The sequence below is a fragment of the Leopardus geoffroyi genome, chromosome B2 (genome assembly GCF_018350155.1).
Source record: "Leopardus geoffroyi isolate Oge1 chromosome B2, O.geoffroyi_Oge1_pat1.0, whole genome shotgun sequence".
In the NCBI taxonomy this organism is placed as follows: Eukaryota; Metazoa; Chordata; class Mammalia; order Carnivora; family Felidae; genus Leopardus; species Leopardus geoffroyi.
In genome coordinates this window covers 133195188-133220528 of record NC_059332.1, presented here as the reverse complement: position 1 = coordinate 133220528, position 25341 = coordinate 133195188, and the positions used below count along the sequence as shown (strand labels likewise).

Below are 25341 nucleotides of genomic sequence, written 5' to 3'. Positions count from 1 at the left end.
TGCTGTACCAACTGCTGTTCCTATGTTTAAGTCACAATTGTCCTTTCTGGTTATCAAATGGACTTTTAAAACAATAGTTTTTTTTTTAAATGTTTATTTTTTGAGAGAGAGAGAGAGAGAGAGAGAGAGAGAGAGAGAAAGTAAGTGGGGGAGGGGCAGACAGAGGGAGACACAGAATCTGAAGCTGACTCCAGGCTCTGAGCTGTCAGCACAAAGCCCGATGCAGGGCTCGAACTCACGAACCATGAGATCATGACCTGAGCTGAAGTTGGACGCTTAACTTACTGAGCCCCCCAGGTGTCCCTGAAAAAAACAGCTTTAAGTCTCTGTTTTTTTTTTTTAACCTATCAATTTTCTCCTTGAAGCTACTAAATGAAAAGTGTAATTTTTTTCAGGCCCAAGTCTTATTTGTCTTGTTTAAAAACGTTGTTCTTTTTTTCCCCCCTTTTATGTTTCTTGTAAGAACAGGCAAGTAAAGCAAAAAAAAAATAAAAAATAAAAATAAATAAATAAATAAATAAATAAATGAATGAATGAATGAATGAAAGTATATCTTGCAACAGTTTGTCTCCTGACGTCACCTCGCTCCCTACTACGCGGGAGCGTCCTTAGTAGCAGAAGTAACAGCAACGCTTGGAGACATTCTAAAGGCCACCAATCTCGGGCTCAGAGGGTACATATCTATTCAACTTGTACCTGCAACTGCTAACTCAAAATGCACCTTCTGAAATAGAAAAAGGATTCACAGTCATCCTTAGAATCGTTTGTAGGCACACACAGTCACTTTTTCACGTAGGCATTTCAAAAGCGTAGTCATACATGAGCTGGAAAGAGATGGAGAAGGATTTCTTAGGAAGCAGCCCCCTCTCGTAGAAATTGCCTGCTGTCGTGCGGTCATCGGTGCCGACGTTCTGGGATTGCTGTTACACTAATTATCACCGAGCTGTGATAGGCGTTGACAGTTTTAACCCCTTCTTTGTCACAGAGAGTCCTCAGAAACCGAAAGCCAGCAACAGATTATGGCTTCCTGCCCATATGCCGCCGCATGCCCCAAATCCCCTGATGGATCTAGAATACATGCAGGGGAGGAAGAAAGAGAGTGCAGAGGGGAAGAATGAGGACACGTGAGTCTTCCACCGCGATGTCTGATGTGACAGGCAGACCGTGCCGCTTGGATTCAACTGTTAACTTGTTTCATTTTGTTTTCTAATTGGAACAGCTTTTGAAAAAGGTTGAATCAGTTGTGGGGTCTTTTGTTTTGCCTTTCTAGTCTCCACCTCTCCAGCCTCACCCCTCGTTTTAGCTCTTAAAAGAGCTGTGTTAAGTGCCAAAAAAAAAAAAAATGTATTCTAGACATCACTAAAAGACTCTTTTAAAGAATAATTCTGCACATTTCTCTAGGGTACAACAATTTGTTTTAGCATGTGCCATTTTCACCCCTGCTCAAATAGCCACCTGCTGATGGCAATATGTTAACTAATATGTCATTATTAATTAGTGTGGGTAATATCATCCACCAACTGCATCTAAATGGAGAGAAAGTATTACTATCCATGCTCAGAAAGTTTCTTTCTCCGGGGAATCAAGCTCTTTCCAGGCCCTTTTTTTTTCTGTATTACTAAGTAATAATATCTTACTACTAATTTACATATTCAAATAGTCACTCCAATAAATTCACATCTAAGCCAACGCCTCTATCAAGATCACTTCCTGCTAGGAACTGTGGAAAAATCATGTTCAATCTATCTTGACAAACTATTTTTGCAGGGCGGTGGGGTGGGGTGGGGGTGGGGGGAAACAAGGGGAAGTTCCGTAGAGGAGGGAAGTCACCCTAATATAAAGACGGCAAGACTGTTTGGTGTAACGTTGTCATAGGTGAATGAATGGAAAGGCATTCCACCAAAAACTGTCCTGCCTACGCAGTGCAAGAGACTGCATTTCAAACAGAAAAGGCGGAAGAAAGAGCTTCAGGTTACAGCGTTAGGCGTCAGGCATTTCTCAGATGGCAGGAAGACCCCAGCTAGGATCAGGGCAGAGTCACAAAGGGAGGGATAAGGCAACACCCATGGTGACGACATTCTTCCTACAAGGAAAGAGTCTCTGATGTCTGCCCAAGCTAGATATGGTTCCGTCTGAAGTCAGAAAGATGGCCTCACCTACCTTTAAAGGTCATTTTTATTCTAGGAACCTACGAAAGTAAGGAAAATGCCTTTGGACAGGTTATCATCAGCAAATGCAGACACCTTCCATATTATTAAACCCCTTAAAGACGTGGGGCGTGAAATCATTCACAAACCCAGCACCGAGCTGACAGCCTCTGAAACCTCGTGTGTGCCTTTGCTTCAACAAAAACAAATCACATTCATTAAACAAGCCCAGCCTTGCAATTTGCTTTGTTTTATTTATTTATTTATTTACTTACTTGCTTGTTTATTTATTGTTCTTTGGGGGAGAAAGCAGGAGGCAGACAAACAGGATTTCCGCAGTTGGGTCAATGGAGAGTTTCAAGATGTGAGCAGTCGCAGAGAGCTGTAATGAGCCCAGCACATGTTGGTTCATGATTGCAAGGAAACGTCACTAATTTCTCTGTTACAAACACGGCTTCACGCTCTGGCAGCTGACATGCACCTTGACGTCCCTGATCCGGCTCCTGATAGAGCCCACTCTTCGTGTGGAATAGGAGCGAACAGATTTTGAAAATTCTGCCCGGCTTGCAGGGGATACCTGCTGGAAAGGAGTCTTCTGGGCACCGCCAGTCCCGCCTTATTTCGCACGGCTGCTCTCCCCGCCACACGTTTTTCATATTTCCTTTCCCCCCTAAATTATCTGGCAGATGCCTACCAAGAAAGAAGCTCTTTCTTCACTCCGAGAGAAATAATAATCTGCTTATATGTATTTATAGGCTTCTTTGGATATTAGGTTGACAAAAAAAATCATGCATGGCATTGCTTCAAATCTGGTCCTTCCTCAAAAACCATGAAAAGCCAAGCCTTGGAACAATAAATAGCAGGCTATATTTTTGGTGCTATCAATGCTCCTGAAGTGTTGCTATTTTTAAAGGTGGAGTTTATGAAAAATGAATGCAGTAGTTTGTAATGTGCCAAATTATATCTCTATTTCTAGGGAAACACTGCTAGAAGAGAAAAGAAGAGAAAAGAAGAGAAGAGAAGAGAAAAGAAAAGAAAAAAGAAACGCAAAGAAAAGCAAAGAAAAGCAAAGAAAAGCAAAGAAAAGCAAAGAAAAGCAAAGAAAAGAAAAGAAAAGAAAAGAAAAGAAAAAAGGGTTCTTCCCCAGCTGGCCTAATTCTCCCCTAACCTGCCTTTGAAATCACTCTCAATAATAGTTATGGCCACACAAACCTAATTCTTGGGCTGAACGGTGACTTTTCATTTTATGTGTTCTAGGCTATTATGGGGAGTGGGAGGGGCGGAGGGAAAGTCTTTCACTTCACAGATATTTGGCAATTCTCCTAATCGACGTTAGAGTTCCAATCCGAGAAACAGGGAGGGGCGGCGAAAGTTATTTAATGAATAAAGAAACTATTGTGCTGTAGTTAAAAATTAGATTTATGAGACTACATTTTTTCTCGGTTGATTATTCTGATTTTTAAGTGATTTCAAGTCTGTTACTCTTTTTAGCTTGTGATTTACCCCCCTAATTAAAGGCAATCAGAGTTACACGGAGGGTGCCCGATTTAGAAGTTATTTCTCTGTTGTGTTATTATTCTAGAGGCTATAACTCCACTGCAGATATAGAGCCAACAGGCAGAAAATATCCACATTTGGGTGCTGGGATAAAGACATAAAACTGGAGAGTGAATATTAATAGCCCATGCAGTTTCTTTACAATGGGGGTGGGGAAAACACTCTCAGGAAAAAGTTAAGATTGATGGTACAAATGCCACGTTCTCTCCTTCTGGACGACACAAGGGGCACAGAGCTGAATGTGGTCTGGTGGTCCGGTGACAAGATAAAAGCTTTTTTTACCTCATGACTTTCTCAAGCTAAGTTTACCAACATTCAGTCACATCACAATGCCTATCGTTATGGAACGAAGGATGGTTGGAATTTGCTTAGAGAGACGGGGCTTAAATACAGCTTGTTTTTGTTTTTTTATTTTTATTTTTTTAATGTTTATTTAGTTTTGAGAGAGATAGAGAGAGGGAATATGAGCGGGGAGGGGCAGAGAGAGAGGGAGACACAGAATCCAAAGCAGACTCCGGGCTCCGAGCTGTCAGCAGAGATCCCGATGCGGGGCTCGAACTCATGAACCATGAGATCAAGACCTGAACCGAAGTCAGACGCTTAACCGACGGAGCCACCCAGGAGCCCCTTCAGCTTCGTTTCAACTGTAAACTTCTCCAAGGGCAGAAGCCACATTTCATTCTCTTTATGTCTCCAGTGGAAACATACATATAACGTCACACACACGACTATCATGACCGATGTGATCCCCCACAGTGTAACGTTTACGTATCATTCCTCAGTAAGCTAAGTTCCTACTGGAAAATATTAGTCCGGCAGTCAACTGAGAGTATCTATTTCCAACAGAGAAAACATTTTCAGTATATGTCCACTCCACCAGTATGCATCGTGACGGTCACCTTTCTGTTCCTCGAAAGGCCTGGGTCCCCTCGGCTGCTGCACTAGGAAAGGCCAAGGCTGCCTCCCAGACCCCAGGAAGCTGGAGGATGCCTACTTAAGGTCACATAATTAGCTGGCATACATGTCCTTTTGCTGCTAGATTTCCCAGGGGATTCTACAGACTAAAAAAAAAAAAAAAAAAAAAATAACTGACTTTGGAGTGACCTACGTATATTTTCTTTTTTTGACTTTAAACACAAACACCCAATGGGCCTCCTGGGTGGCTCAGTCGGTTGGGCGTCCGACTTCGGCTCAGGTCATGATCTCACAATCCGTGGGTTCGAGCCCCGCATTGGGCTCTGTGCTGACAGCTCAGAGCCTGGAGCCTCTTTCGGATTCTGTGTCTCCCTCTCTCTCTCTGCCCCTCCCCTGCTCATACTCTGTCTCTCTCTGTCTCAAAAATAAATAAAAACATTAAAAAATTTAAAAAAAAATAAAAAATAAACACAAACACCCAAATGCTCTGCAAACTGTTCTGCGCCACTGTCCCACCTGTCTTCACCCGTGGTGCTTCCTCGCTAAGTACTCCTTCGCCATCTATTCCCGGGAAAAACTCAAGTTGGATGTAAGAAACCGCGCTGCCTCTCACTACCTCCTCTTGACTCCCACGGGTTCTAAACTTCACGCAGGACTTATCCGCCGGTTTTTCGGCAAATGGAAAACATACTGGAGAGGCTGGAAATGTTCTTACCCGCTCATGATTCAGAAAACTCTCAGGAACAAATGCAGAGGTTAAAGGACAAAAGTGTCTTTGTTTACACTATCCTCGGGGCATCTACCGATTTTACCATTTTTTCCAACAGAACAGCTACTTAAATTCCCGATTTCTTAAAAGCACTTTGTTACACTCCTCACCGAATATTCTGGATGTGCTAAACGCCCACACATTGAGAACCCGTAGAGTTGTGGTCTGAAAGCTCCAGGAGACCAGGTTCCAAGGCCCCAACCTCCTCACTGCCCGGGGTTAGAGCCACATCTTACCTGTACCAGGAAGATATTATCAGGATTAGCTACTGGGAATTCCGTATTGTTCTTTCAATAATTTTATAATAATTAATAGCTGTCACAACATGAAGCTGGGGCTAGGTCACCGCACTTTGAAGAAGTTGGATAGTCGAGCTAAGGAAAATGGTAGCTGGAGGGGACAGTGGTTTTAAGAACCAAGGTGGAGCTTGGACATATTTACAGACTGAATGGAAGGATTCCATGGAAGGAGACCAAACGCCAGAAAACAAAGGGATAATTATGGATCGTCATTATTACTTGGGACAGGAGTCGATATCCAGGGGAGGGATTTGTGTTAGAGGGGAGAGGGGTAATTCCTCATCAGAAATAGAGGAAAAGAACAAATGGGCAAGAATAAGAATATTCTTAATTCTTATTGGAATAAGATACGGATATTGTGCCCACGAAGGACAGAAATGGATGGAGCTCACGTGCATCGGGGTGCTAGCTCTCAGTGAGGACCAAGCCAAGGCTATCTGCAGGGGAGAAGGGAGGTGCGAGGGGCAAGGGCAGGGTTTTAAGGAGAGGGGAGGAATCTGAAACAGCCACCGAGGGAACAGTGGCAGGAGCTCAGCATGACAGCGGCAGTAGGGTGGACTCAGCTGGACCGGACTAATGGGATTATAGACAAATGGGCTTCAACGTCTCCAAATACCACCCAAAGTCGTGATCAAGGCACAGGCCTAGAAATGAGCAATACAAACCCTGAACAAAAATAATGATACATGCTGGAGCGCTAAATACCAGTGTTCTGTCCCCCAGGGCAGCTCTTAAAACATACCTGGTGGGTCCTGTTGATGACCGTCTTAGTCCATTCGGGCTGATACAACAGAATACCAGAGACTGGTTGGCTTATAAACAACAAAGGCTGGGAAGGCCAACCTCAAGGTGCCTACAGATTCGGTGGTGAAGGCTCTCTTCTTGGTTCACAGACACCATCTTCTCGCTGAAGGGGTGAGGGAGCTTTCTGGGGGACCTTTTATAAAGGCGCCGACCCCGTCACCGATGCCTCATCCTCACGACCCAATCACCTCCCAAAGGCCCCACCTCCAAATACCATTCTAGGCATTAGGTTTCAACCTACGAATCTTGGAGAACACAGACTCAGTCTGCAGGAATGTTTGTCTCTAACCAGACTCAAGGCTGCCCACTGAAGGGTTCTCCTCTCTCTCTCTCTCTCTCTCATCTACCTAGTCACTGTAAAATCATCCATTATTATGTACTAATGGTCTCTGAAGACACCATTAGCACTAATCTGCTAACTCTTACTATGATTATCATCAATATGATTGCCCTTAATGGTATGTTTACAGTGAATACTGTAATTATTATTACCTGCCTATCCTAGCAACAGTAAACAACTGCTAATATTTATTAAGTGACCTTCCTCTGTGCCAGGCACTGTGCTGAGAACATCGTGTATTTACTCGAAATCTCCATCACTTGTCACCAGAAGCCGATGTGATGCCTATCACAGACCCAGTTTTATAGATGAGGAATCTGAGGCTTTGAAGTGTAGGTAACCTGGCTGGGTTAAAGCGCTAATCAGTGGCAGAGGGGGTCTGTCCAACAGCAGAGCCTCCTCTTATAAAAGGACGTCTGCACCCTATCATTTTTTTGAATTTTTTAACATTTTTATTCATTTTTTGTGAAACAGAGGGAGACAGGGTGTGAGCAGGGGAGAGGCAGAGACAGAGGGTGACATAGAATCCAAAGCAGGCTCCAAGCTCTGAGCTGTCAGCACAGAGCCCGATGGAGGGCTCGAAGCCATGAACCATAGAATCATGACCTGAGCCAAAGTCGGATGCTCAACTGACTGAGCCACCCAGGTGCCCTAAGTAGGTCTGCACCCCATCGTTTGTGATTGGGAATGTATAATAAATGGTGTTCCCCAAAGTGCATATCACTTAGAATGTGAACTTAGAGATACGGCCTTTGCAGAAGGTTCAGGATCTCAAGATAAAATCATCCTGGATTTAGGGCCCATCCTAATCCTAAATCCAGTCACTGGTGTGCTTGTAAGAGGAGAACAGTACACAGAGAGACATACACAGAGGAGAAGCCCATGTGAAGACAGAGGCAGAGAACAGAGAGAGAGGCAGCCATAAGCCAAGTGATGCCAGGAGTCTCCTGACGCCGGAAGGAGTGAGGAAGGATTCTCTCCTGGAGGCTTGGGGGGGAGCACGCCCTCTCCCCCAAGACCTGATGTTGGACTTCTGGATTCCAGAACCATGAGAGAATAAATTTCCGTTGGTTTAAGCCACTCAGCTTTTGGCACTTTGTCATAGAAGGCCTCGGAAACTAATACAGAGCCCTCTCACAGAAAGATATAATTTCTCAAATGCTCTTAGGAATATTTTTAATCACTTCATTGTTTTAGGCAGTACACGCAAATGTGATTTTAGGCAAAAGGTATTTTTATTCAGAATATTAAATGCTGAGCATAATGCTTAGATATTATATGCAATGTCATTCATAATATATAAGAGAAATTTTGCTTCTTCACATTAAATAAATGATGCAAACTATTTAAATTAATTATATAAGAAAAATACGACTTATGAAAAATACATTAAAGACGATACACTGTGTTTATACATGAACTCCGTGTATATTAAAAAGCCGACTGAGATTTAACCACTTGCTACAGCATCAAAAATAGAAAATAATCAGAATTTGAAATTACTGCTTTTCTTTTGCTTAATGTCCACTGGTTTATTATTTGTTTGAATATTTATGATTTGCTTTAAATTGCAGGACAAGAGAAGGGTTCAGTGGCTATTTGCAAGCATTTTTCTACAGGTAACAAACCATGTATGTGGATACTTTGATTTCCAATGAGTTAAAATTGCACATAATTGCCCAATTTTTCTGTTTTAATATCAGTTATTGATGAATGAGAATTTAATGTGCAAGGTAAGCATATTTGAGCTCTATGAGGTTTTCATTTTAAAGAGGACAATATTTAAATAATTTTCAATATTTTCATTACAAAATACATTTAAAGGTCTATAATGAAACAGTCACTATTCCCAACCTGGAAAACTTGTTTTGATTTCTCTGACAGCTCAGAACGCTCCAGCTGGAAAACACTGCAATTCTCTATTAGCAGTCACCAAACATTTGGTTCCAGGATCCATTTGTATTTAAAAAAAAAAAAACAAAAAAACAAAAAAACAAAAAAAACATTGAGGATTCCAAAGAGCTTTTGTTTATGTGGGTTATAACTATTGATATTTACACTATTTGAAATCACAACTGAGCAATGTTTGAAATATTTAATTCATTTAAAAATAAAAATAGTAAATGCATTACATGTTAACCTAAGTAAGATTTTTATGAAAAAGTACATTTTCCCCCCAAATTAAGAAGCATGGCGTTAATTTTCATTTTTGGATATTTATTTAATGGCTGGTTCGACAGACTACTGGATTCTCACCTCATCCACATTTGATCTGTGACAATATGTTATTTTAGGTGAAGTATCTAAACAAAATCTAGCCTCACACAGATATGTCATTAGAAAAAGACTAAAAAAAAACAAATAAAAATGAAAATTACTTTCATAGTTTTATTTTTTATTTTCAAAAAATTTAATGTTTATTTACTTTTGAGAGAGAGAGACAGAGTGCGAGCAGGGGAGAGGCAGAGAGAGAGGGAGACACAATCTGAAGCAGGCTCCAGGCTCTGAGCCATCAGCACAGAGCCTGAAGCGGGGCTCGAACCCACAGGCTGTGAGATCATGACCTGAGCTGACGTAGGACGCTTAACCGACTGAGCCACCCAGACACCCCTGGTCTGTTTTCTACTAATGGACCTCTTTCCATATATGACTTGGTAACATCATGCATTGGTCATTTGGAAACTGGTGTATTCATGGGTTATGCAGCTCTTCCAAACAATACACATCATTATTCGATATCAAAAAAGTAATATATTTGTTAATGTCACTGCCCATTTCATCAAAAAAGCCTTCCACATGGGAAAATTGTCAATCTCACTGTGACAGATGTAAGTTTTCCAAAATGTACTTTTATTTGAATATTCAGATTTTAGCATTAACCATAAATATCCATCACTCATGTTCAAAAAGTTATCTGCTAAAAAAAAAAACCAAAAAGTTATCTGCTAAACACCCAAGTCTAAATAACCACAGTTTGTTTCTCAGTCGCTCTTTCAACTGAAAGTGATGTTCATGAATAAAGCAGCCAATTCAGCGGGTAACTCAAACAAGAAGAGACTTGGTTTGCAGAGTCAAGGTTCACACACACTTTCATTTGCAAAGGAAGTCTTTATGGGTATGTAAGAGAAAGAAAATAAATTTCTCCCTACCCTCTAGGTTCTTGGCTGAACTCACCCCCCCCCCCCGCACCCCATAATAAAAGAGAGACTAAAAAGAGAAAAACAAATTTAATATCGTACAGAAGCCAATTTGACAATAAGTTATATTAAAAAATAAATAAAAATAATATTGTGTGCATGAAGGCCCCAAAGATATGAGACCCAAAGAAGTGACAAAAACAGGCAGGTCTTATACCTTTTGGGCAGGAAACAATAAATGCGTAAAGAATTGACAAGGCAAAGAAGTTGAGGCTTAGGGTAGTAACTTAGTAAAGAAATATCAAGGTTTGTTTACAAAGGCTCTTGGCCTTGAACTCCCTAGCTCTGATGGTAAGGATGACTCCTTTCCTCCTGGAGCAGGGGCCACCATTCACATGGAGATTTATTTTCTGCTCTCAGAGAGACAAAGGACAGTCAGAGCATCCTTCCTGCATCAGCTGTTTCTCATGGAACTTTAATTCAAAGTAATCAATATGCCAAAGTGGCATTATTTGGGAGAACCTGGCCCCTAACCCCCATGAAACAGTTTTCTCTTGGTCAGATTGTTTTTTTGAAATGTACGCAGAGATTGTGATTTAATAAACATACGAATCGCCACTACTCATCAAAGACATTTTAAGGCAGATGGCTTTCTGGGGCATGTAAAGGTGAGGAATACAATAAACCCTAACACAGCTGGTGTCACTGCCTTGATTGGCACCAACATGCCTGCGTTTTTACTCCCTGTTGCTTTTGTGCAACTGGTGCAAATGTCCACGGGGCGAAAATTCACGGGGGTGAACAATGTCACAGTGTTGCTATAAAGTAACTATTACCTTGCAGAACCTAGAAGGGTCTCAGAGACCCCCTGAGGTCTGTGGCTCACACTTTGAGAACCACCGCTCTATACCACTTCTAGACGCATGGGTCAAGTTGGTATCGCAAAATCAGCACCAATCTCTGACCAACTCCTCAGTCTGGAATAGAATTCTGCCCTTTGAAATAAAAGCTCCTCGCTAATAATTGCTCTGCGTTTACCCTCCTGGCTCCCTATTTGCCTCAGCCCCAAGAAACTAGAAAGTCTGGAGCCTTCCTGCCATGAAAGCGAGTTGACTTTCTTCTCCTGTCTGGTGAGAGAGATTGCAGCGATAGCTGGTCTGAGGGGGTCGGGGGCGTCTCTAAAGCACTGTGCCTGCCAGCTTTCAAAACAGGAGCTTTTGAAGTCACTTGGGCAATTCTGAACACAGCCAGCCTGCCGCATCAAAATAACCGTGGTCTCTTGGCATCCCATCCCGGCTTCCCGAACACTGAAGCGTGGCCTCCACGGGGCCTTGACCTCACCTGCCAAATTGGAATGGGCAGGGAAGCAAGGCAACTGTCATAATCCTCTTTAGCAATTCCTTGCAAAGCATATTTGCATGTTTAGTGGCAGCCAGAATGAAGGACTGTCCAGGGCATCTGTGTGGTTTGCTATCTCTCTACCTCTTCTCTGGTGCTGGCAGGGGAAAAGAGGGACAATTTCAAGTGTCTCACAAAGGCCACGCTCTCTGATGCCGTCACTCAGAGTCTCAGAGGCCATTGGCTCATTGTCTTAAAGGAAGAGTATTTATAAAGGCATCCGAAGAATCCTCAAGATGCTGGCCTTGGCCAAATGAACTCCGAAGACACGTGAATGGGTCACCGGAAGCCACAAAATATGTAACTAGGACTGAGTTGCATCACACACCGGACGCCTTTACCACACATACTTGCTGCTAAGAAGTGATAGTTCCAGAAGGTTTGGGAACAGAGCCCAGATCAAAGGACTCCACAGTTATAGTACAAGGTAGCTTAATGTCATTGTTTCCAGAGTAAGCCCAGGGGACTCTGTGTGTGTGTGTGTATGTGTGTGTGTGTGTGTGTGTGTGTGTGTGTGTGTGTGGTGTTGAGGGTTAGGGATAGGGAATGGAGAACACACAGGGGTACACTACCTGAAATCAAACCAGCTTACTCTCCAGGTAGTCCTCAAGAGCCATCTATCCCTTTCTGCCAGGAAAGAAGTGAAATCCTCTGTGGGTTGGGGGGGGGGGGGGGGGAGCGTCAGAAAGCAGTGCAGAACCAGAGATCCAGGCTCAGAATCTGAAATGAAACCCTAGGTTTACTGCTTCCTGATGGGTGGCCATGGGCAATCACTTAATCTAACCATTCTGTGCCTCAGTTTCTCATCTATAAAATGGGAACAACAGTAGTACCTACATCTCAGAGTGTTATTAGGAGCATTAAACGAGCTGGCTAATATTTCTAGACTATTTAGAACAGTATCGGGCACAATGTAAGCCCATATAAGTGTCTGGGTGTTTTTTTCCTAACACTTACCCCATAAAAGGCACGGAACTCTATTTTTTCGTTCAGTCACTGAGTGATATAAACCCCCCCCCCCCAAAGGAGGCACAGATACTTAGGCACATCTTCAGGAAAAAAACAGAATGGATGTGCAGCAGCATTAAGTTAGTCATCCACAAATGTTATTAGAATAAATCATGAGTAATGTGTATGCTTTAAGCACTATCTAGCCATTAACTTTTAAATATTTCATTTAGCTTTGTGAAGCATGCCCTATAGAACATAACTACCATAGGAGTATGGTTCTCAGCTTGTTCAAGCACAAAGACCTCTTTAATTATTTTAAAAACATAGTACAACATAGTACCCCCGGCCCCCCCACACACAGGGCATGTGAATAAAAAAGTAATTTTACTGTTATATATACTTTTTTTACTTTCCTCCTGCCCTTTGATTGAGGAAAAAAAAAATACTGCTTTAAAAGTGACCAAGAACCCCTTCAAATAAATGTATGCAATGCAGGTTATTCACGTGGATATCCAACTGAGAATGTTTGGTACCCAAACAGGTTCTACGACTCTTATTCCCCAAGGGTCCTTCTTCTTTGGATTAGGAGCAACTTGGCCAGAGGGACGGAATCCTCAGAAGCTAAAATCACATTCTTGGGAACATTCAAATGTATTAAAATGAAGATGGGTTAACCAAATGAAAGTCAAACCCCAGAATCCCAACCTCAGTGTCACCCTGGTGGCCCCTACATTCTTGCATTGGTTAGCATTTGCCAGGCAAGACTTTTTAGAGCAGTATTTCAAGAAGCCAAAGGCCAACATTTTTTATGTCTTAACTCAGAATAGCCTGCTTTACTCTTCACACAATCTTCCACAGTTGGGCCTTACAATTTTTCATTGTTTCCTCCTTCAGGAATCCAAACCACTGTAGCAAAGACGTTAAACAGTGAAACAGATAATCCCACATAGTTTCTGCAGGAACCATGCCTGTTTCCAGAGATAATGGAATGGATCCAAATTTCATGGAACTAATACAGGTCCATGGAAACTTCCCCAAGCAAAAAACACAGAAGCTCGATGGATTGGATATTTTCCAGAAAATTCAAAACCAGGATAACAAGGGATTTTAGAACTCCCCCACCCCTTCCGTTGATAGGAATTTCTCTCCTATGTGACCCGGAACGCGATTCCAAGAACTGACTTTTGTCCACCCGGTAAAATAGTATTTAAAATAGATATATCCATCGGCTGAAATCATGTTTAAGAATGACTTCTTGTCTGTTTCTCCTTCCCTTTGAAACCAAATGTAAAATAACCTTTCGCATTGCTGTATTTTACTACCACTTTAAAGGAGTTGTTTTTATTTTAGGATATAATGTGCAAAATCATGCTACTTAACACTACATTATATTCACAGATCATGAAAGTTAAATACAGACACCTTGCTGATTTCCTAATATAGATTCAGCTAAGATTAGTTATGCATCCGCCACCTTAACATTCAGATTGGGGGGAGGAAAAGCCTTAGTTAAAAATCACACTTGCATTGTAAGTGCTTAGATTTTCATGGTTCATTTAAGAGCTTCACAATCAAGAATTTAATTATGTCAAAAAAAAAAAAAAAAAAAGAATGGTATCTTCTTAACAGGCAGGATTGCATCCCCCTCAATTTCTCCCCAACCCCCCCCAAATGGATCATTATCTTTAACCTCTGTGGACTTGTTTTCTGACCTATGAAATAAGGCATTTGGTTAGGTGATTTTAAGATACCCTCTGGTTCTATCATGCTGCGATTTTAAGATTTCTAAGGAACAGACTAATGAGGAGGCGAAGAGGAAACAGAGCCAAGATGCTACGGGAACCTGGCCAATTCAATTCCTAAACAAGGTGATGTTTCCCATGATGCCAGACAAATGTCCCACACCTCACTGTCGGGGGACTGGCAACCGGGCTGATGGGTAACAAGGCACCATAGAACAACGGAGACCCCAAAACCTCAATTTTGCTTTAATATTTGAACATTTGCCTCACCATATGCTATTCAACAAATCACTGACTCTCAAAAATCATGGCCCTGGGTGTTAAGGCACCAGGACGGAAGGAGAACTAATAATAAGAGACTAATCGGGGCGGGGGGGGGTGGGGTGTGGGGGGTGGGGAAGGTCTTGTTTTTGGATCAGCAAATCTAACAATAACTTCCAGGCTGAGGGACAAAGTGTTTATGCTTTGCAAGTTGGTATCAATGCACAGTATAATCCTTTACTTAAATTACTTAAATAATCCACCCTGGTGGTAGCCAGTGTTCTGACTGGTTCGACTAAATGAAGGTCTGACTGGTGAGGAGTCTTGCTCCCCCACCAAACAAAGCCTCAGACACGGGCTTGCGTGTGTGTAGTTTATTTGGGAACGCGATCCCCGAGAGTAGAAGTAAGGGCCAGGGAAAGTGAAATAAAGGAAGGAAAGCCAAAAGTTGGATGCATGATGGAGTTGGCCACTTGGTGATGTGTTCGTTCAATGCTGCAGGACCCTCTGAGGAGCCTTGGGAAATGCATCTCAGAACCGTGCATGTAAGAGAAGAAAGAGGGAAACGTTTATCCCTCCGAGTTTCTTGCCCGTATGTCCAGGTTTTGCCTCGTGGGTGTTCATGTCCCTGCACTTCCTGTTCATACATGTGAGTTCTTAGCGCCCACAGGAATGCATGACAAAGCCAGAGGAGCCCCTGGGCAAGAAGAAGCACGGGCTTATGCCAACGAGCTGTCAGCCTGCACCTATGTGCTGCTAGCCAAGGCCTGTGTACGAGTGCTTGTTTAGCAGTGCCTGGAATATGAACCAAGGCCAAGATGATCTGAACTGGCATACACAAGCATCCAGGCATGTGCAGCAGTCAGGATGGGCCAGTCACGCTGCAGGAAGAAATGCCCCCACAGTGGCAATGGCTTACAACAACAAAGGTTTGTTTTTCAGTCATGCTAGAAGTCCAATGTGGGGCTGCTATGGTTCTGTGCCATTTTCTCCACTCCAGGACCAAAGGGGACAAAACGGTCTCCATCAGGAACATTGCCAGTCAATATGACTTGAGAGAAAAGGTTACATTTATGAGCCATGCATAGTTTTGTCAAGCTTTTGCCTACAAGAAATTCACCTTCTACTCACCTTTCGTTGACCAAAACAGGCCATACACCTATTCTCGGTTCAGGGCTGGAATGTATGATACTCTGGCGGGGGGGAGGGGGGTGGTGGCGGGGATGGGGGTGGGCAACGCAGGAAGGATGATGTGGAGCAGAGTAATTAATACAATCTAGCACACTATGCCTTCACTTTCATGGAAGAAAAGCCAAGGGTAGGAGGAACAAATCACTTCAGGGAATCCTGTGGAAATTCTTTAATAGCACCAACTTTTCCGTGGGCACATGGCCAGCCAGTATTTAGAAATATGAAGTCCCAGGGCACTTGGGTGGCTCATTCGGTTAAGCATCTGGCTCTTGATTTCAGCTCGGGTCACGATCTCATGGTTCACGAGATTGAGCCCTGCGTCCGGCTCTGTGCTGATACAGCGTGGAGCTTGCTTGGGAGTCTCTCTCTCTCCCCTTCCCCTGCCCTCCTGTTTTCTCTCTCTCTCTCTCTCTCTTAAAAATAAGTGAAAGAACATTTAAATTTTTTTTTAACGTTTATTTTTGAGACAGAGAGAGACAGAGCATGAACAGGGGAGGGGCAGAGAGAGAGGGAGACACAGAATCGGAAGCAGGCTCCAGGCTCTGAGCCATCAGCCCAGAGCCCGACATGGGGCTCAAACTCACGGACCGTGAGATCGTGACCTGAGCTGAAGTCGGAGGCTTAACCGACTGAGCCACCCAGGCGCCCCTAGAACATTTAAAAAAAGAATAGAAGCTTTAAAAATAAAAGCAAAAAAAAACCCAAGAAGTATTGAGTCCCATTCAAAGAAAGCAGATCTTTTACCAATGAGAGAGGGAAAAAAAAACAAAAAAAACAAAAAAAAACGGTGGTGGGTGATTCCTCAGGGGGAAGCGTTAGAAATCATCTACTTCTTATGCCATAAATTTCTTCATTTTATAGATGTTGAGATGGGTCAGTTCTCAGAAATCACAAATGAAGTGACTCGTGCACAAGTTCGTGACAGAGCTGGGACCAGGCGTCAATCAATTCTCCATATTCCCATTCCAGGGCAAAGTTGAAGGAAACATTGCCGTTATAACTTTATATTCAAGTTACCTGAAAGGTATCTATATTTTACAGAAAATATATTCTTTTCAGATTTAACAACCTCGCGTAACAATAAAACAATTTTAAATAGCTAGGTTAGCCCTACACTGACAAGGTAAAGTCCAACCTAATTTATTAGTAAGTATTCCTGTGAGTGAGCATTTTACGGTCAAGGCACTTATCTACCAGCCTCGTGACCAGAGACATCAAGTGCTTTGTATAAACAGTTAAGAAGCATCAGAATTCTGTCGGACGAAAGGACCAAGAGTTTTCCCTCTTGGAAACTCCGACAGGCCTCCCTCTAGAGGAAAGCAAACGTAACCTCCAGACCCTTCCTTCACTTCATCTGCTTCACAGAACAATGGGGAAAGGGTGGCAAACCATTTCATTCGGTTATTGATTCAATCAATATTCACTGAGCCCCTACCACGTGCACAGGGCTCACAGTGAAAATCTGAGGCAGCCGAGGTCCCCGCCATCGTGGGGTGCACGCTTTATTTAGGGAAGGGGTACAGAATGCAGAAGAGAAACAATTAGACGTGCAGATAACCAAGATCATTTCAAATTACAACCTGTCTGTAAATCTAGCAAAAACAGTGACATGGAAATGAGAGGTGGGGTGCCAAGCCGTACGTGATGTTCTCCCTGAACAGGCAATAGGTAAGAAAATTACAAAACCGCTTTAGTAAGATCACAACATGGTTTTCAGCAGCAGTTAGCAGCATTATCCCATAAGGGCTATTGTTCCTCTATTAAGGATCTTGGGATGAGTTTTACCTTCTGTGCTCTCTACCTCCCGTTCCCCACTAAATCTCTCCCTTAATTGGCCATTACTATAGTTCTCCTGGCTGTATGTATTAAATGCAGTTTTGTGATTATGGTTCTTAATTTAAAAATCAAGCAAGGAAGCTTTTTATATGCCCCTTACTTAAATTCAGTTGCTTTTTAAGTATTTTCTGTATATCACAAAGCCTTTGAAAGAAAATTCATCCTTTCTCCTCACAAACGCTAGCCACCCTACCGGCATCTAATTCTTGTAGAAAGATCTCTTACCTTTCAAAACCGTAGTTTGGGGCAAAAATGAAAACTTCCTTTCTAAACTATCTTGGGCAACACCCATGCCTTTGTCCAACGCCCTCCCTTCCAAGTATGGGTGGACCTGTGAATGCGTGAGAGGTTCCTCTGATCAGGTTACATTATCAGACAAAAGGCAGATTCTTGCAGTGTCTTCCAGTGCCTAATCTAACCCTCATGTTTTAAAAGTATGGCGTTTTTCTGACTAGAAGACAGGAAGTCAGAGAGATTGACCCAACCCGCCACCACTGGCTTGAAGATGGAGAGGATACTTGAGAAGAAATGCAGTTAGCACCTCAATGCAGAGTGGCCCGGTCTAACAGCAAAAACCTGGGGACCCTGGACGTACAGCTGCAAGGAACTGGATTCTCTCAATAACTTAATTAAGCTTAGATACAGATTCTCCCCCAAATCCTCCAGATAAGAGCTCAGGCTGGCTGCTCCCTTGACTGGCCTTGTAAGACCCTGACCCGGTCCAGCTTGCCCAGAATGTTGACCTACGGAACTCTGAGATACTAAACGAGGGTTACCTTTAGCCATTAAGCTTGTGATAAGTTTGTCATGCAGCAATAGAAAACTAATAGATGTAACCAGATTTATCAACGGAAGTCTTCTGTTAAACAGCTGAATGACTCTTCCCCGCCTTCAAAATGTGCACCATTAATTCTAATGAAAGGAAGGGAATTCTCTGGGGGGAAAGGGGAGGATGGTCAGTGATGGAAAACCAGGACCCAAGGTGGGACAGACCAGTGGGAAACACGGTATCATTTACCTGCCCAGTTGCAATGTTACACTTGGGCTGGACCACCAACTCCTCTCAAGGAAGAGATAGATGGACTGCGATAAACTGAAATGCTCCGAGCCACAAGTGATGGGGATTTGGAGACAACCAACTGATTTTCTTTCCTATTCTTACTACATGGGGTGGGAGTGAGAAGGATGTTGTCGTGTCATGTGGATCATGCCATCCTTGTCACGCCTTTATGGCATTTCTCCAATTATAAATTCACATGCTTGCATGCAAAGAGTTCAAAAGCATTTACAGAATGCAGCAGAGACACTGCTTATTCACCTGGTACCCCCCTCTCCCCCCTTTTTCTTGGCACAAAGGAAGGCTACAGTTCTCAGGCTCCTCTACAAACAGGTGGGAGACATCTGATGGCATTCTGGCCAACGGGATGGAAGCAGAAATAACCGAAGTCATTCCCAGGCCATACTTTTTAAAAAATATCATGAGTCACTATCCAGTTCTCTTGTCCCTGAAGAGGCCATGTGTTGAGATGATAGGTCGCTGGACGGAGGGAGCCTGGGTCTCTGAGTCACTAGATGGAAGAAAGTCTCTACCAACACACTGGACTTTGCAGGAGCCAGAAACAAGTATTTGTTACATTAAGGTTTTGAGAGTTGGGGGGGAGGGGTATTTTCTTATTACAGCATAGCTTCCTAATGCAGGAGTCCCTCCATCTGTGATATGAATGTGGGTTCCCTCTCTCTTACCACCTTATTCCACCGAGCTCCCCCTTCTTCTTGTGATGATGTGAGATGATAAATTGCCTATGTGATGAGGTGAAGCGAGGTAAAGCGAGGTGAGCGACGTAGGCACTGTGACCTAGCACGAGGTTGCTACTGACCTTGTGAAGCTACGTCAGAAAGAGGATCACCTGCTTCCAGACCCTGATTAACCGTGGGTGACGCAAACCGCAGACGGCAAAACCACAGATAAGGGGAAGACTACTGTCTTAACCCACCCTGAATAAATCACACACGTTTTCTCATTGGATTCGATTTAACAGGTTTAGACAGAGTCTCTTCATCTTCGACTTTTTCTTGATTTGGTACAACAACCAAGCACTTACACAAGAACATTAGCACAGGCATTTGAATATCAAATTTAATTACTGTAACAAGAAATTCATATTCTGACACATCTGATATTTACACTGGGTGATTTCTGTCTTACATAAAACCACAACGAGGAGCATATAAATCCTGATCTTTTGTATACATGTGTAAATATACTATATGTATACACACACGTAAATTTACACACATACGATAGTTATTAATAACGGGAATGATGGAATAACAGTGGAAACCATGACAAACTCCTTGCAATGCCAAATGAAAGTGTGCTCAGCCAGGGGCACCTGGGTGGCTCAGTCGGTTAAGCGACGACTTTGGCTCAGGTCATGATCTCACAGTTTGTGAGTTTGAGCCCTGTGTCAGGATCTGTGCTGACAGCTCAGAGCCTGGAGCCTGCTTTGGATTCTGTGTCTCCCTCTCTCTCTCTGCCCCTCCCCAACACACACACTCTCTCTCTCACAAAAGTAAATAAACATTAAAAAAAAAATTTAAAAAGAAAGTGTGCTCATCCTTAACTACCGCTCAGTCTCTCACAACCCCACCCCCAAATCAAGAGAAGGGTCTACCTCTCTGATCCTTTCCAGACCAATCTAAGCAATGTCAACCTAGAACGAGAATAAGTTTAAAACAAAAAAAACTAGCATTTGTTTAACAGGGAGAAGGACTGGCAATGAGAAGTCAAAATCACTTTCCCAAACACTCAGAAAAGGTATTAACCATTTGTAAACCAGGAAGCAGAAGTGAAGGCACCCGTCTCTTCCAACCCCATTACCCATTACCCCACTTACTTGAAATGAATTTCAAAGGGCCTAGGAAGTGACAAAGGGCTAATACATATTCTTTAATGTACAAGATTATAATTAACCTAACGTCTGTTTCAAATTTACTATTATCTATTAAAGAATAAATAATTTTACAGCCCTCTAATATAGGTCTTAAGCTTTAAATCACTGACCATAACTAATAAGCAACTTAATAGCAAGAATGCCCTAAATAGAACCACAGACTGCAATTTCACTGAGCATAAATCATCGTCATTTTTAATGCAAAGGCAACAGCAAATCTCGGTAATTACTGGGTGCATTTTGAATCACTTTTATTATTACTGCACTGGCCCCATTAAAAATCCAAAACACTGAACTGCATGGAATATAAAACTGGAATTATGATACCCTACAAACTCTAATTGAAATCCATAAATTTCCTACTAGTATTCAGAATTATTTTGTTGCCAAAGAATTTCAGCTATTCAGAATTAATTTTGAAAGCGTTTGCTTTGTCTGGAGCCGTAAGTAAGAAGATTTTATACCGCCAAATTTGGAGAGTCAGATCTAAAGCAAAACTATGTGGATGGTTTCTTATCCATTCAGGGCTTCACCTTTCTCAAGCAAACCAGAATTTGCAAAAAAAAAAAAAAAAAAAAGAACAGAAAAATAAAATAGAATATACCATCCACAAAAAGAATATTAATTGGTGCATCCCTTCCAGAATCACTGCCATGCCTAAGGAAGCTCTCACCCACTGCACAACAGGGGTGAGCCTCCACAGCATCAGCATTAATCTCCTTACTAAAAATGAGAGGCGCCTGGGTGGCTCAGTCAGTTACGCATGCGACTCTCGGTTTCAGCTCAGGTCACGATCATACAGTTCGTGAGTTCAAGCCCCATGCCAGGCTCCACGCTGCCCGTGCAGAGCCTGCTTGGGACTCTGTCTCCCTCTCTCTGTGTCCCTCCCCTGGTCACTCTCTATCTCTCTCTCTCAAAAATAAATAAATAAACGTTAAAAAAAACAAACAAACAGCAAAAAACCTCCTTACTAAAAATGATAAAGAGATGTCACTAAATTCATGAAAGGGTAATAATGGCAACATTATTTGTGTGCATAATAAGAAGTGATCACAGGATGGACCACGAGCTGTCGGGGGGGGGGGGGGGGGGGCGGGCAGCGGTGAAAATACTATGCACATAACTTTCTGTGTAAATTTAATGGCTAATGATTTAATAACGGCCTCATACGTATTCCATAAATACTGGCCTTCATATGAATGTATGTATGTAAACAGAATGTTTACTATTTTACATCATGTGGCTGAACACGTAGTGCGATCATCCTATTAAAATCGAATTCTCTATCCATTGACTCTTACTAATTTGCCTGATGTCCACAAAGGAGGGTACCGCCCTGGAAAGCCAACAATTTTCTTATAATCAGGTTGTGCCACCATAGGGAGCCTTTTCATAAATTATATGTCTCCTAATTTTCTATTCACAGTACGCTGGCATCTTAAGGGCCGTAATCTCCCTGAAGGATCTGTATTTTAAACATCCCTTTTCTACCTTTAAAAACGTAGAACACTCCAATCCCACTCGGCATCACCCTGCTATCTTACGCTCTCCAGGACTGCCTTGCCTGCTCCTTCCTCCCCATATCTGCTTCTGACTCAAGTCCCATCCTTTCTGTTGGAAATACCCAGAGCACCCCATCCGAAAGAATTCATCCTCCTCATTCTAAAGATTATTTGTAAGGGAGCTCAAACTCACGACCCCGAGATCAAGAGTCACATGCTCTACCAACTGAGCCACCCAGGTGCGCCCATTCTCCTTATTCTAAATTCTGTCTTCGTTTGACAACCATCCTGATTTCCTATCTTTGCTGCCTTAAGCTCTCTTTGAACTTACGCATTTAATAGTCCACAAATTTGTTTTTCTCATCAACTCGAAGTTCATCAACAGAGACCCTATCTTAGTGCTGAAGCATCCAAAAAAGCTGTTCATGATTCTATTTTTTTTAATGTTTATTTTTGAGAGAGAGAGAGAGAGAGAGAGAGAGAGAGAGAGAGACAGAGTGTGAACAGGCAAGGAGCGGAGAGAAAGGGAGACACAGAATCCAAAGCAGACTGCAGGCTCCGAGCCGTCAGCACAGAGGCCAATGCCGGGGCCTGAACTCACAAACAAGAGGAAGCTACACCTTTCGGTGGAGAGAAAGGATTTTGCGGACAGAGGGAATGTAACCTCAAATCTGCTCTTGTCCTTCTGTGATCTTGGGACGCTGGTTCATTGGTTTAAAAAACCGGGATTAGAGAGTACGGTGAGAATGGCAGCGATTAGTGATTCTGGCCCCGGCTGCGGAGGGGAGGCTGGGTCCTGTTCCTCGTCCTGCCCGGTCATTCAAACTCCTTCTAGCTCTGTTTTCAAGTTTGAGACTCCTTGAGAGATTCTACCTCAAAAAAAGTTTCTACAGGAAACAAAAGACAGAAACCTCCAGTCTTTTCGCCTCTGACATGCATGTCTCTGCAGACACCCCCATTTTATAGAGCAGAAAACTCAGGCTGGAAAGGTAAAAGGGCTCCTCTCCCTCAGGACCGAAAATGAAAGCAGCCAGTGGCCGAGCGGGGGTCTCCCTGCCACGTTCCACCTGTGGTTCTGCTCCTCCATTCTGGGTGCAGAAGGCCATCTCCACAGTGTGGGCGGAGGCGAGCTGCCCTCCTTGCCCTCTGTGGTGGTCTAAGCCACAACAGAAGCTGCACTGAGGCTTGTGATGAGTAATTCTATGTGTCAACCTGCCTCGACTATGGTGCCCAAGTCTTTGGTCAAACACAATCTAGAGGTGGCGTACCTGGGTGGCTCAGTCGGTTAAGCATCCGACTTCGGCTCAGGTTCGTGAGTTCGAGCCCCACGTCAGGCTCTGTGCTGACAGCTCAGATTCTGGAGCCTGTTTTGGATTCTGGGTCTCCCTCTTTCTCTCTGTCCTTACCCCACTCACTCTTTCTCTCTTTCTCTCTCTCTCTCTCTCAAACATAAACAAACAGAAAAACAATCTCGAGGATGCTGTGAAGATATTTTTTAGACATTTAAATTAGTACATTGTGAATAAAACAGATTATCCTGCATAATATGGGTGGGCCTTATCCAATCAGTTGCAGAGCTAAAGAGCAAAGAAGGAAGAAGGAAGGAATTGTCCCTCTGGGCACCAGTCCTAGTCAAACCGACAATATCACCTCTTCCCTGGGCCTCCAGCCTCCTGGCCTGCTCTGCAGATTTCAGACTTGCCAGCCCCACAGCTGTGGGAGCCAATTTCTTAAAATCACTCAATCCCTCTTCCTTCCTTCCTTCCTTCCTTCCTTCCTTCCTTCCTTCCTTCCTTCCTTCCTTTCTCCACGTACCCCACCCCCACCTGGTTGCTTCTGTTTCTGTAATACAGGGCTCTTCCTTCTGCTGGATTCACAGTGACTCCCTCACGGGCTGTTGCCACCACTGATGTTCTTGAGAATCCTGCTATCTTCCCATCTCAATCTGAGAGCTTGCCTGATCCCTTAAATGCTTTGTTTGCTTGAGCAAAGGCAGGAAGCCTCAGGGCTTCTTACCGGGGCTTTTCCCAGGACTTTTACCTAACTGCATATGCCCTCAATTTTCTAAGCTTCACCTCCATACGACCCAGCTCCAGTGGACTGATCTGGGCTCCTACATTGGAGTCTGAGCTATGAATGTCACAACCTTCTGGAAGCACTGCTAGACTCCTCCTCTGCCCAAGGCCTGACCATTCCGGGGGGGGGGGGGGGGGGGGGGGGGGGAAGGGCAGACTCTTACTGTAGGTGCATTGAGCATGGAGAATAAAATAAGACCGCGCCTTCAAATCTCAGTTCAGGAGTTAATAATTAACTGAAGTTAACCTTTACTATCCCAAGTCTTAGATGTAACTATAATAAGGCCTCCTCAGTGGGGCACTGCTAAATATTTGGAAACTGGCTTTCTGGAAGACCGGGGGCGGAGGGGGGGGGAATATATGCACATATACATGTTCATACATTTATTATTTTACTGATATAAAGGATGTATATTGCACAATAAAGCTTATAATACCCCTTATTGTGAATTCTATATCTCCACCTGATTCCCACAGAATACTTTTGATGGTTTGGGCTGAACTCATAATTTTTTCTTAATGGTTTTTTTGGGGTTTTTTTTGTTTTTTCTTTTTTGAGAGAGAGAGAGAGAGAGAGAGAGAGAGAGAGAGAGAGAGAGAGACCCCGCACGTATGAGCGTGAATGGGGCAGGAGCAGAGAGAGAGAGGGAGACACAGAATCCGAAGCAGGCTCCAGGCTCTGAGACACAGAGCCCGACGTGGGACTTGAACGCTTGAGCTGAGCCATGAGATCAGACCTAAGCCAAAGTCAGATGCTTAACTGACTGAGCCACCCAGGCGCCCCTGGGCTGAACTCTTACATTAGGAGCCAACATATATGATAATGATGAGTATATCTGTGACGTGAATGTTGGTTGATATGTTTGCTCATGCTAACGAGCAAGATGAAAATGAAGGCAAGTGCCCTGTTAGTACATATTCCATTCAGTGTGACACTCACTGGGAGCCTGCCAGGCACCAGGCATGGTATCCTCTGGCCTTGGGGCTAAACGGATGAGTGAGACATGGGCCCGCCTTCCCGTCTTAAGGAACTAAAGAGACTTAAAACAGCAATTATCTTGCCAATAATCTAAAATTACAATCACCTACTGCAATTTCAGGGAAAATATTTTATTTAAAATATTTTTTTAACGTTTATTTATTTTTGAGACAGAGAGAGACAGAGCATGAACGGGGGAGGGGCAGAGAGAGGGAGACACAGAATCTGAAACAGGCTCCAGGCTCTGAGCTGTCAGCACAGAGCCTGACGCGGGGCTCGAACTCACGGACCGCGAGATCATGACCTGAGCCGAAGTCGGCCACTTAACCGACAGAGCCACCCAGGAGCCCCCAGGCAAAATATTTTAAGTGCTTGGCCAAATTCACATCTACGATTTACGTAAGCGTAACCGACTATTATGACTTTGGTGTAGCTTTCACATGTGGACTCAACTTTATTCACATAAACAAGATTAAAGTATTTT

At 43.3% G+C, this 25341-nt stretch overlaps 1 protein-coding gene across 2 annotated transcripts in view; it reads right to left on the bottom strand.

Annotated features, from left to right (window-relative positions):
- The window catches only part of SAMD5 (sterile alpha motif domain containing 5), a 57127-nt gene that overhangs the window by 4972 nt on the left and 26814 nt on the right, over nucleotides 1–25341 (bottom strand). The window contains exon 2 of one of the 2 annotated variants that reach the window (XM_045499971.1): nucleotides 2419–2529. The exons of the other annotated variant lie outside the window; for it this stretch is intronic. Coding sequence (XP_045355927.1) covers nucleotides 2431–2529 — 99 coding nt within the window. The 3' untranslated portion in view covers nucleotides 2419–2430. The remainder of the gene's footprint in view (nucleotides 1–2418; nucleotides 2530–25341) is intronic. 2 annotated transcript variants of the gene reach the window in all.